Source organism: Pezoporus flaviventris, unplaced genomic scaffold (assembly GCF_033815535.1).
Source record: "Pezoporus flaviventris isolate CSIRO_AGI_PZ_B2104156 unplaced genomic scaffold, CSIRO_AGI_Pfla_v1 ptg000015l, whole genome shotgun sequence".
NCBI lineage: Eukaryota > Metazoa > Chordata > Aves > Psittaciformes > Psittacidae > Pezoporus > Pezoporus flaviventris.
The window spans coordinates 24736004-24749898 of NW_026892563.1; the positions used below are offsets into that span (position 1 = coordinate 24736004).

General features: G+C 36.9%; 1 protein-coding gene across 3 annotated transcripts in view; it reads right to left on the minus strand.

Moving 5' to 3' along the window:
• USP25 (ubiquitin specific peptidase 25) overlaps positions 1 to 13895 on the minus strand; it is an 89862-nt gene that overhangs the window by 8503 nt on the left and 67464 nt on the right. For 2 of the 3 annotated variants that reach the window (XM_061453777.1, XM_061453779.1), the window contains 5 exons: positions 10231 to 10459; positions 9008 to 9205; positions 7402 to 7541; positions 5148 to 5261; positions 3167 to 3262 (listed from right to left, as the gene is read on the minus strand). In XM_061453777.1, coding sequence (XP_061309761.1) covers positions 3167 to 3262; positions 5148 to 5261; positions 7402 to 7541; positions 9008 to 9205; positions 10231 to 10459 — 777 coding nt within the window. The remainder of the gene's footprint in view (positions 1 to 3166; positions 3263 to 5147; positions 5262 to 7401; positions 7542 to 9007; positions 9206 to 10230; positions 10460 to 13895) is intronic. The other variant, XM_061453778.1, reaches the window with a different exon arrangement.

A 13895-nucleotide genomic window follows, 5' to 3' on the forward strand; every position in this document is an offset into this window, starting at 1 on the left:
CAGGCAGACCTTTACTTCAAAAACAGTCCCTGAGCAAAGGTTTAGCCAATCCCTAGAGACGCTTCTGTAATCTTTTACAGTCCAGAAACAGTGTAAGATTTCATACACTTTACAAATCTCATGAGGTTAAAAAAAAGTACCTCTAATACATGGTTAAAATGCAAATAAGTGAATTAAAAATTCTACAGAAAGTTTGAGGAACATGTATGATTTTGGAAACACTAAGTGAGAAAGATCTTTCAAAAAATCAAATTGTAGGATCTCTCAAGAAAATAATACTTTATGACAAATGGTACTGGTCTTCTATAGGGCAGGACAGAGTCCTTACTGAATATTGACTTTTAGGTCAACAGAAGCATTTATTTTTCCAGCTTCACCAGCACATTAGATTTTAATGAACATCATCTGTTATAGCAATTAGATTTGATTCACTGAAACTATACAGCATTAAACAAGAACAACAAAAAAATAATTAGAAACATGATAACAAACATTAATATGTTCCATAATTTATCTCTCAAAACAGGGAGCTGATAGGATTGTTTGCAAACACTAAATGCCAACTTGAAACAAATAACTTAGCACAGTAGCTCACACATTAGCAAAGTTCAGTGCAACGTAAGTATAAACTAAAGCTCGCAAAATACCCTCTTGAATATTTCAAATTCCTTTATGTTGAAATACCTGGCAGTGGCAGGTAATTTCTTGACTTTTAACTGAGAAATTTAGGTTCCCATCACTAGTACACATTTTGTTTCAGGACAAAACACATGGGTAGGATATTATTCATACAGGCTTAAATACAGAGCATGGGGAGAACTTTAAAAACAAAGAGAATGTTCTGCATCAATATTTTTAAATATTACTCATTTGCATTACCATTTAAAAGGAAGTTTGTGAGAACCAATTATAAATATCAAAAGCCACAGACAAGGTTTCTATTATCTTACATCAGAAGATGTTCTACCATTAGAAAACCAACAAGGACATCTATGCAACTAAACCCTGTTCATGGGGTAGGCCAGAAACAAAAAGACAATTGCTATTAGGCATTTTTCAGATAATTACTTAGAAGCAGGAAAAAAAAAAAAGCAACACGAGCCCACTATTTTATATACATATGTAAACAAAAGATGTTTTAATACAGATTCAGAAATCCTATGTACAATTAAAAAAGTAACACTATTTCTTTACACAGCATATAAGAAAAAGGGATGATAGAAAAAATATCACATGCTTTCATTTTCTCACTGAGAATGTTATATAAAAATTTTAAGGCAAACATTCTGCAAGGAGCTGCCTATAAAGTTTAAAAAAGGATGATTGGAAGAGGTCACTGATGAAGAAGCATCTTAACGGGTTTGTATTAGTCATGTTTCAAGCCTTTCACTCTAAAGGGGGGATGAAACTTTAGCAGTAACAATGACCCACATCAAATGGGCTTTATCTAAGTTACACTAAAATAAAGACATCATAGAAAAGAACCCACAATTTTCTGTAAAAACTCACTTTATAAAAATCGAATACATGAAAAGACCCAGAGTCTAACAGCATTAAAAAAATATTGTAAAAGCTTCTACAATAGGTTTATGGAGTAACATGAGATTTCATCGGACACATTTCAAAATACAAATTTTGTTACAAAGTAGGATCACTTCATCTGCATACATTCATCTGCATACATTCCTCAAAAATAAAGCACGTTCCACCCCTTATGAGTTATTGAAAACATGAATCAGCAGAAAATGAGTGAGAAAACTTTTCTACTCTCCAACAATTTTGTGTCAGAACATTTTCCCACTGAAAGACAAAATTCTGTCCCCATGAAGCGAAAATGTTTAAGTATTTAAAGACCAAAGAACATATCGAAACAGGGCTCAGCTGACAACTCTAAAGCAGTAAAAAAAAAACTTATTTTGAACTGCATTTCTGATTTAAAATTATTAAAACACCCTTCATATTAAATAAAATAATTGGCTGCAAACAAACTTTCTGGTAAAGAGTCTCATTTGATCAAATGAGCAGGGTTTTTTTCAACCTGACAGAAACAACATCACCACCACCAAAAAAGACATTTTCATTAAGTAATAAATTTGAGGGGGAAAACACAATCAAATTAAAGCAGAAGACTCACGACTGAATCCAAAACAAAACCTATTTCACTAAACAGAGCCTATGGCAGGTGTCTCTCCATTCCCTGAGGGCTGGCCCAGGGTTAGGTTTTGGTCCATTATAGGTGTCCATTAGAAGAACCCACACAAACAGACAAACCAACCAACCCATGAGATTTTGATTTCCTTACCAAGGCATTTGAAAATCTTGCGGTGGTGATTTTCACTTGGGTTTTGTTTGTTTGTTGCTTGGATTTTGGTTTGTTTTTGGTTTTGTTTTTTTCTTTTGGTTTTTACAATTTCTTCTAATGCAACCATATCATTAAGAAGAAACCAGATTACTACTTAACAACAAGCAAGAAACTTCTTCCCCTGCTCCAAATCACATGAGAGGATTTTACATCATGTCAAAGTAATTCCCTTTCTAATACCCTGAAAATTCGACAGATCATGAGCAAAAAATGCTCAGAAGTTTACATATTTAAGAAGACTAAATCATTTCAAAATCTGGTATCATTGTGAAAAGCAGCAACCACAAAAAGCCTTATGTCTAATTCCTGGTAATAAAACACTGCATAAATAAATACTATTAACATACATGCAGTTACACAAAGGAAAGTAATTTTGATGTACTGAAAATCTTTTCAGGAATATAAAACAAGAACATCTCTGAAATAAATAACCAATGACTACACACCAATGTCCCTGGGTGAAAAAAAAAACTGATTTCTCAGTCAGTCTAGCAAAGCCATGGGTTTTGTTACTAACAGGGGAAAACAATGCACATTCTTACTGATTACATATCTAAATTTCATGTTACTATGATTAGAAAGCTAAAATGCAGAAAGGTATATAAGGTACTAATACCAAGGCAGTGTACTGCTGAATTTACAGGAAAATAGCCTGGTTTCCAATGGGAGAAGTATCTAAATGGAGGACTGATATCAGAGTATGTATAAATGTTGGAACTGCCCTAATATGCATTAAAGGGGGAAGGGAGAAGCTTATCTAACAACAAAAGTCAGCGGAGAAAAAGTTGAAAATGTTAGTTGTACCTTAAAAAACCCTGCTTCTGGCCCACACCTGTCATAAACATTCCTGGCTTTACCTATAGCCATGATAATACCTTGCATGTTCGGGGTCAGCATGACCTGCCAACAAGGGATTTAAGGTAAAAGTTTTGAATGATTAATATTTTAATGACCAAATTCAATATGCTTTTAGTCTCATGCAAGACAAAATGCAACTTAATGCATGCATACATTGAAATGGCACATTTCAATACAGATCTGGTGTACACATTCTGCAAGTCAGTCATGGCATGTGTATATATTTTTACTGTAAGGACATATGATTACAGGAAGCTTACAAAAACAAACAAACAAAAAAAACAACCCACAAGAAAACCCCAACAGAACTATGTCAAAAGCAATTTGAAAGTTACAGTCAAAACTTCCCAGGAAAGAAACATGCATCCTTCAGCATTAGTATCCACCAGAAAGTACATATTGATGAGTGCTACCGGTGACCAGTTTCAAGTCAAAAAAAAAAAAAAAAAAATCAACCAAACACACTTTTTGACACTATTATATATATTATACTAAAAACATAAACTACACCACCTGTATTTTATGCATATTTCAATATCAAAATAAGAAACCCCATTGCTGAAAATACAATTGGTCCCTGAACCATTTGCAGACAAATTCTTATTCTTAACAAACACAAAGCCAATAAAACATACATCTCACAGCTATTCATACCAGTTATAGACAAACAATTTGATACATCTAGTTTACTCAGGAAGGCCTTTCTTCTTTGTTATCTGCGAGTAAAGAAAAACTCCCTCTCTCCTTGCCTAAGGTATAACTGGCACATCAACTAGCACAGCAACAAAAGACAAAAACCCCTAAACCTTCTGGAAGGGTTTCCCACACAAGAACAACATTAAAAAACCCAAGTGAATACACTTACAAACAGAACATAGAAATACAGAAGAAAGTTACCATCCTCTAGAAAAAGTATGGGGACAACGGTGGGGAAAACAACACTGAGTTTTTGGTGTGAAGATGTCAATTAAATCATTTTATTCCTCACCTCATGCTTCTAGTTACAACTGATCCAAATTACAGGGCAGAATGACCTGAAGTACCCATTTGCCTACGGAAGCAAAAGCTCCCCATAGTCCACCCAAGACCACATGCTTAGACACCCAAGAATGTGGGCTGCAACAACACTATCCCCAACCAAACCAAACATGGAGTAAACTGTGCCAAGGCAGGGCAGTTTGATGACCTGTTAAGGTTGGTTTCTCAGGATAACATGGGCAGATGATATCTGTTCCTCAAGTAGTAACAGGTACACACACCATCCTAGGTTTGATTTTAGGGGGAGGGCAAGAACTTTATGCTTTTGTTTCTTAAGCTTTGGAAGAGTCAGCTCCACTAGCCATATCAGTCCCAGGTTATTTCCACGGATCATAGAACTGTAGAATAGTTAGGGTTGGAAAGGACCTTAAGATCATCTAGTTCCAACCCCTCTGCCATGGGCAGGGACACCTCACACTAAACCATGGATAAACTTAATCTTTAAATTTGAAAAGCTTAACCTTGGCATTGACAAATAAGGTATCAGACTTGAATTTTAGCTTTATTGGACTGACATGAAAGCACAAACATTAAGATCACTGGGCATCTTGTCATTTTTTTAAATCACACAGTAGTCCACAATCTAGGGCCAGCATTTCAATTGCTACCTGGCCTAACACAAACACTCAACTTCCACAGCTAAAAAGACATATACACTTCCAGTGTAAATGGTACCATGCAAAGCGTGCCCAATTAGAGTAGCTAGTGCTTTCCTTTCTCATTTCATTACAAATTAAGACATTGTTAAGGTCAAACAAATCACTAAGCATTTAGTTTCGCAGAATCTGTTAGATGCCATGATGTGCAAACATGCCAAAAATTCTCATCAGGCAGGCAGCACAAAAAAGCACCAAAAAGGAGCGGTGCACACAACTGCAATCAAATGTACCTCATCGTCATAACCCCCCTCCTCTGACTCAATCACAAAAGTCCCTACATCAGGAATCGCCACTTCTACAACTCGCTGGTTAGGAGCTTCTTGAGCTGGGGCATTATCAGCTGTCTGCAGAAAAAAACCATCATCAGTCGGGGGGGGGGGGGAGGATTAAATAATCAGAAAACAAGAGAAAGATGGAAAGGCACAAACTGATGCTGATCAAGTCAAATCCCGTGCACTGCTGAAATTCTAAGAAAAATTATATATATCATTTATATACACTAATTACTTACAGTTTCTTTATTTTTAATAAGTACATTTTAAAATTAAGCCATTGATTACTAAAAGAAAAAGCAACCAACTTCATTTGTTCTTTATTCACCCATCTAGAGGTTACTATGCCAGTATTGCAACTTTAACATCCACTAACAATTCCAGGCAGTTGTTAAAGGATGTGAACCCACCTCTTCTTTTCATACATTTCACCAAAAAGATAATACATATATCTGAAGTACCTAATGAATTCATACTAGGGGACAGCAATAAGCCAAAGGCTAACATTCCCTGATACTTTAGGAGAAAAAAGCCTCTTACAATCAAGGTATTATAAAATATATTCATTGGCACATTACATTCAACTGGTTTATTTTTTTAGAACAACAACTACACAGAAAAACAGGGGAAAACTATGCTAGTCACCAAAATTCTTGCTATGTTAAGCAAGTTTTAAACAACGGAGTCAAATCACACTTCCTATGGTCTATCATTGTATAACAGCCAGTTTACAACATTTGTAGTACTTAAACCTTGAGTCTAATCTAAGCAGAGTGCCATGCTACTTGTTCTGCAACTATTACAATAGTCTCATTTTTAACAAAGATTCTAGAAACACACAGAGTACCTATTTACATCCAGCACCATATATATACAAAAGAAGATTGTGCAGTCAAAGGGCAGAGAAAAAAGACGAAAGAGCAGAAAATGGACACAAATGATCATGTGGTGGCTAACCTACAATCCTGTTTGTTGCATGGTCTGATGTTGTTGTTCCTTCTTTTAAAGCAGACAAACAAAGTGGAGGAAAGGAATATATGCCTGCATGTCAGAATGCATATGGAAACAGATTAATTAAAGATCATGCTGATAAATTGAGAAGGAAGCACAATTCTGCCTAAGTGAAACTTGGGTATACAGAGAGCAGCTTTTACTAACGGAGTACCCTCAAATTAGCTACAAACTAGCTTTAGATTCTAATAGCTAAAACGTATTTGTTTCAAATAAAAGAGTTTGCATGGTTTGGGGTTTGTTTTGGGTTGTGGGTTTTTTCTGTTTTATTTTTAAAGAGCCATCCACCTTGCTGCAGAACAATGCAGTGGAAATATTGAAATAAGACAACCTGCACCTGCCCCTTAATGCCTATCATGATGCTCCCCACGTGGCTCCTCAACCACAGCCTTGTAAAGTTCTAAGGCTGATCACAGTGCAGTGTCAGTAGCCTGAACTAAAACAGTTGATCTGTAGAATTAACTCTGTAAGATTCTTCCCCAGTCCACTGGGATAGATGCCCACAGACCCTAGAACGAGGACAGCACCATACAGAACATTTTATCATGGGTTTGGTATCTTCACAACTAGCCCTTCAGCTGGAGGTAATTCATATTAAACAGACACCCCATAAGCTGTTCTGTATTCCCAGAACTCAGAAGAGTCAGATATGCAGCAGCCTAAAACATCAGTGGTAGAGCGCCTTTTCACCCAGGGTTGGAATAGTTTCCCTGTTGCCTTTGATTTCAGTTTAGCAGAGAAAGCGCACTTCTCTTCTTTCCTGACAGACACCACAGGAGAAAGGACTAGAAAACACGTCCCAAGTAAGAGTCAAGCTGCCACCTCATTTTCAAAGGTTTTAAGTGGACTTTCCTGTTGGCCTCAAAGATATCTGGGGCTAGACTGCTTTTGTTTAATGAGGACCTGAACTTCAGAAGCATGCTTCAAATTTTGCATAGACCTAAATTGTACATATCTCCAGTATATGCTGTACTCTTGACAAGTACTTCAATCACGTAGATGACATCTAAGTATTTTTCTTCTACTACACCCATTACTGTAGTACACTCCTTCTGAATGGACTTTAGTGTTGGGCAGTCTCTGAAGAAATAGCAATTTTCTGTTCAAATTTTCTAAACACACACCCCTTTTTAGCAGCTATTGCACTATTTCCACTTGCAAAATAAAAGCAAAAGTTTTTCAAGCTTCAAAATATCCTCACCGTATCCATTATAGCTTCTGGACCTCTGTCTTCTTGTTCAGCTAAAGCTTTGTTGATCGCTTGCACAGAATCTTCTTTTAAGTGCTTTGAAATATCAGTTCTTGATGGCTGCTCTAAATATTCTGGTTCTCCTGCTTGAACTTTGTGAACAGAAATAAGATGAAAATTTCGTGTGTTAACATAAGCATAAATTTTGAATTGATTAGTTGTATTTGGATCACTGTCTCATAGACAGGTAACCCACCCAGAAAATGCAGGGTAGGTCACACCAGTCACAAATAAAACTTTACACCAGTCTTAGTCTCAGGCAATTTTGAACACTTACATATAAAAATGGACCCATGATTTTACATTAAGAACAACAGACCCATCCTGTCTATAGACCCAGTAAGGCTCTTGAGTGGTAGGTGCTCATCAATCATATGGGGGAATACTGGGAACAAAGATAAGATTCTACCTGGACATTCCAATATATGGAATGACCTACAGCCACTTGGGTGCCAGATTTTTACTTTGCAAAATTAACAATACATTATATTCTTCTGTCTAAGGGAAATCTCAAAGTTTCCCCTACTTGAGGGCAATAAAAATGATTAGCATAAATAACATCTTATACACCTTACATGATGAAAGCCGATTTGACAAACACAACATTCATTTAATACTTTCCTTTACTAACAAAAGAACTAAAACATGTCTCAAAGTGTCTGTGAAGCCAAAACATCTAGAAGATGAAGTCATTCTCCATAGTTTGCAAAAACAAATGTCACTAAACCACTGCACTTTTTACACTCAGTTTGCAGTCATAGTTATGAGAAATATATGCTTAGTCTTAATGACTCATGAACAACAATGAGAACATCTGGACAGCAGTCTCATCACAAATCCATCATGTCATCTTTCACATAATGTACATGCAGCATTCTGCAGTGGACCACAAGGTAAACATAACCTAAAACCCAACAGCTTTTTCTGTGTCAAAGCAGGCATGTTTTCTAGTCACACTGCCAGTGGTCTTTGTTAGCTTGGTTCCTAAATGCACAGGCCTCAGTGTTGCTGTTTAGAGTATTTTCCACAGTTTTAACAACCTTGTTTTTACATGGTAATTTATTAAATGGGCCCTACTATTGCTAAATCTATTCAATACATCACACCAAATAAATTATTCTTCTCTTCAGCTCTAAATTTTGTCCCAATTTAAAACGTGAAGGTAGGTCTTCTACTCAATCACTCTGAATAGAAGAATATACATCACTCATGGACTAATAAATTCTCAAAGAAGACTGCTGAGAAGTCTTCTTTAAAAACCCAAAGTTTCTATTAAAAAAAAAAAATTCAGTAAAAGCTGAGCACAACGGGGGGGGGGGGGGGGGGAGGGAGAAAGGCAGAAAAGCCAGGATTTTATTTTTTTTTTTACTTTATATAAAACAGTAAAATACAAACAAATCCCCAGACTAAACTTCAAGTGCAGTTACCTTGGCTAAGTATACAGTTGTCATTAAAAGATGACACAAATTAACTTTTTGTTAAACAGATACAAAAGCCAGTGATTTTTTAAATTTTTTTTTTGATCTACTCCTTTTACAAACAAGTAGAAGCAGCTAACCTGGAGCAGGTGAGGGTGCTGGTGCCCTGGGTATCTGAGATAGCAACTTCTCCTGCTGTGCTTTCTGAGCAAGTTCTGCATCCCACTCTTCAAGTTCTTTTTCAAACCGTTTATTGTCTTCTTTGACATAATCCCTTAGATCAGAAGGCAGTGTGTCCATTCCAACAAGGATCTGTCCCGTTTCTTTGTTAAACTCCTCTGTATCAACATGAAACAGAAATTTCAGGAAAAGAAAGAACAGGGGAAAAGGAGGTATGTTCAACAAATTTCCTCAACTCAACTACTGAAAACATACAGTACAGCATCAAAAAACTATTAACTGATTTTACTATCTGTCAGACGCTTCTCTGCTACTGAGATGTATGACTACTGCTCTTCTGATCTTTGGATTACATGTTCTTGGGCACCACCAGATCGCTGCCATTTTGAAAGATGAGTCTCTCCGGCCATGAGCACCCAATGACTGTGAACACTCAGTAAAAGAAAACCTCACAAAACCACACCACAGCTAGATTACTGCCACACAGAGCTGGACACAACTCGACTTGCCAGCAGAAGAGGAGTAGGAGGGTAGGCCAACAGGTATTTGGAACGTTAACTGCTAAGAACACTGGCTACATTGAATAATCCTCCTATTTGCTTTGAAAATGCTCTCTGCAAGAGTACCCCAGATGCTCCTGAATGAATCACCTGCAATTGTCCTGCAGCAAGCAGGCCTCAGACTTAATTAAGAGTAGTACAGCAACTCTACAGGGCCCATAAAACTAGCAGCCACTATCAGGCCCCACAAAACTCATGCTAAGGGATCTTTGCCCTCCCTCCAAAAACTTCCATACAAGCCTTATAGTTACATATTACTACATGACCTGAAAAAAATTTCCCAATTCACATATTACTTTTGTTAACATGTGGTTGATAAGGCCATGGTATTCACGTTTCAATGAGGAACTGCTAAATGTTTATAAATTAGCAAATGTAGTTTATTTTGCTGTCTTAATAATCCTGAAATACTGGCATTATCTTTATTAATCTAGAAGTTGAAGAGCAATTGTTCAACACACAAAAAACAATGTGAATAACAGTAATGAGCAGAACTAGAACCTTAGCAATTATTAAACCCATTTAAAAAATCTGGAAATCCATCCAAAACAAGCTCGATTTATCAATACATTCAGCAAATTCAGCTATTCTTCATCATGCAGGAAACAAATCCATAACAATACCTTGTATCAAGTATTGCTCCTTATCATTTATATACATTAAGCAATATGCACTGGCATTCCTGTAACCACCAAAAGAGTCCCGTTCCAACTCTTCCCAAGTTGACTTGGTCACAGAAATGTCATTGTATTTCATCCATCTGTTTTGGTGATGGTCATAAATATATGCCCAGTAGTGTCCTGCATTAGCTTGACCTTCGTGAACAAGCACAGCATGCAACCTGTAAGGAACCTTAAAAAAAAAAAAAAATGAACCACAAAAATGTCAAACTCTTCTTGCAAGCATTTAGTTCCTACTACCTGTCAAGAGATAATAGCTACATTAAGTAACAAAAATAAGATGAAACAGGATCAAAACACAAGACAAAGGAAATCCAAAAAGGTAAAATTACCAACTCACTAAGCATAAGGACTTTGAGCTATTTTACTTACTGCTACTCATTACAAGAGATCTTAAAAACACTAGTGAGCACAAATGTCTACTCTGCTAGCTTCACTGCCAGGCATCCTCTTAATTCCTTAGTATTCCTACTTTCTTTGTACCTACAGAAACCCTCAAATATGTCAGCCTTGATTGCCCATGATTTGCTCCAGTTCTCACCTGGTAAACTTGCCCTGAAGTCTGGAAAGGCATATGCAAATTCGAGGTAAACAACTCTGTGCTTTCTATGTGCCAGCAAGAGTTTATTTTAAGAAATATCTGGGAGTTGAATACTTCCATTACCCAAAATTTTTACAGTAGAATAGGAATACAACTGTTTTCCAGTATTTTAACCGTAACAGTGAAATCATTGCTGAGAGAAGCATGGAACACACGAAGCGGACCTCCCTCCTGCCCAAGGAAAGAGGGAAGATACAAATTTCTAAGGTCAACCTAAAAAGTATCCTATGTGTTCATTAACAGGCAAGAAGAATAGGCAACTTTGTTTCTATGTAAGCAGTTGGAAATCTGAGGGAAAGAGAAGCAGAATGTATCAGTGCCTCCTTACTTATAAGCACATGCTGCTCATTTTAACCTGCTGAAACAGCATACACAACATAAAAGAGAAAACTGATCTTTCCTGCTATGCACAGTATGCCTGAATGACAACAGCTCTGCTAGGATGAAAACCCTGAAACCATATTCCACTGGTGTCACAGTCTGTAGATAAATGGTCTATTTTACACAAGGTCCACTAAATATTTGTTGCAAATTATCTCAGCACCACAATAATTAGTAACTGTAAATAAATATATAACTATGACTTCATAAAGTCCCTGAAGTTATTTTTAGCCTGATCATTCTCTTCCAGGCTATATGCAAGTGCTGGAGATTTTGCAACCTTCCTTGAACTATAAAGCTGACTGACTGCACAGCAGCTGGAATCAAACAGTCTGTCATCCCAGAGACCAAAACGCACAGTAAATCTCCCAAGCACAAGAATCACACACAGAAGAAATCTTAGCAAGTACTTAAACCTGAATGCTCTGGGGTTTTTAACATCTGTTATCATAACAGTGTGAAAGCCTTCTTAAAATGACTGCAAGCCCACGCATATGCAACATAAATATATACAGATCCTGATTAACATATAAATAAATAAATAAAAGGTTAGTGAAGTCTCTTCAGACTTTGGCAATAAAATTTCCTCACTCCAAAATAGGGCATTAAAATCCCAGCTGAATTTAAATCGTTTAACTTAAAACCATGCTAACAGGGTCAGCTTGAGGTCCCCTACCCTTTCCTCCAGCTCAGGAGAATCAGCTATCAATCATCCATGCTGAGCTTACAGGAAGGTGCTCCAGAGAGGTCTGTGACTGGCAGACAGGCAAGTCCAGTGCCAACAGGCATCTCTTGTGATAAGCCATTATATCAACAGTAATTAACAGTACAGGGCAACACATCAAGTAAATAGTTGGCATTAAATTTCTTAGTTTACACTTACTACTCATGAAACAGAAATGGAGCTTCAGCAACCTCTTCACATGTAGCTACAGAACAGATATATCAAAGCTGATATATCAAAGATGAATTCCCATAGGAAAAACATGTGCATCTCTTTAAGGAGAGAAATAATCAAATAAACAGTTGATGAAATTTATTCATTCAGGAGGACAAGACAAGAAAAGAATTTTGGGAATATTTCATATGACAATTTGACAAGAGTTTTATGAGCAACTATAATCTCCTTAGAATCAAAAAGAACACAAAAAGAAAAGCTTCTTAAGTAATTCATAAGAACACCTTGAAGTATCCCGCAAATGTAATATGCTTTCCTTAAAAAGTTTAGTTTTATGTGCGCAGACCTTATCGACTCACAAGAGAAAAGCTTTCAGTGCTACAATCGTATCATTCAGAGGAAAACATTGATGTGAAACTGCTCCCATAGAATGGGGCAATACTGAGCTATCCAAATGCCTCTGCAGAGTCAGCCAAGGGAAAGCAAACAGCTGTATGCACCTGCCTCCTGATTGTGCCAAAACACCCACAGGGCCGAAACAGGCCGAGTTGAAGAAGGCCAGCCTTCACCGCCACCCTGACATTTCAGATGGATTCAGTACCTACTTGTTCCCTGTCACTTAACATACCACACTACTTTCAGGCACAGCACAAAAATGCCCTTCACAAATCTATATACTGTTTCCATCCTCCTTTTTCTGGAATTCTGTTTCAAAACAAACCCAAAAGCATCTAGTCTATATTACAGCACGCTAGGACGAGGTGTTTTCCTAAGTAATATCCTTTTTCCATTGTAATGATTGCTGACATATCTTCACCATGCAGAGGTATTTCCTCTGGTAGGCTGTTTGGATGTGAAATTAGCAAATTACTTCACTTCGCTGTTAGATGATACGTAGCCTGTAGCCTTCCAGTTACAATATGAATATTCCAGTAAAGAAAATGCCTGCCAGTAGCAAGCCTAAAGAAACCCATCTAGGCAAGTCTGCCTGAAACCCTTAACATCACAGTTCAGAGCTGCCAGGAACTATTACAAGCCATGTACAAAACAAACATATACCTCAAGTAAAACTGCAAGCTAAACACGTCTTACATGGAAAGAAAATAGTTCTTTTTCCTAACAAAGTAACAGAGGAAGTAATTTTTAAGCTTAAAATCTGTCGAAGGAAGTGAATGTAAATATGTGAACATAAGAAATACCAGAGGAGCCACAACTCCATCGCAAAGCATTTTAAAAACGCTGTTCAGATTACACAGCACGAGAATCTCCCTAAAAGGCAGCTTAGACTAACAGTCAAGGTTGTGACTGACACTGAATCTAGACAGAGGGTGTGAGGGTTTTTTTTAATAGAAAAAAAAAAACAAAACCCGAAGCAACAGCAAGCCCACTGGCATTATTAACTATAAATTTACATCAGGAGCCTTGAATTTGTAAGTATTAGTATGTAAGTTTCAATACACAAAGGCAATAAGCATTTGAGTATAAAAATAATTGTTTCCTATGTCTAATGCTTTGCCACCTTAAAGCCATAAGATTACCTAGCAATATTGTCATAGCAGGGTGATAAAACTTTATTGTTATACAAAACCTGAAGTTCTGCATTCAAGTCAAGAAAGTGGAGCAGACATAGAACATATTTGGGCTTTTCATCACAAAGCTGCTTAAACTCAAGTATGCCACCTGTAAAACATTGTGATATTCCCTTTCATTTGACTGTGCTTAATTAAA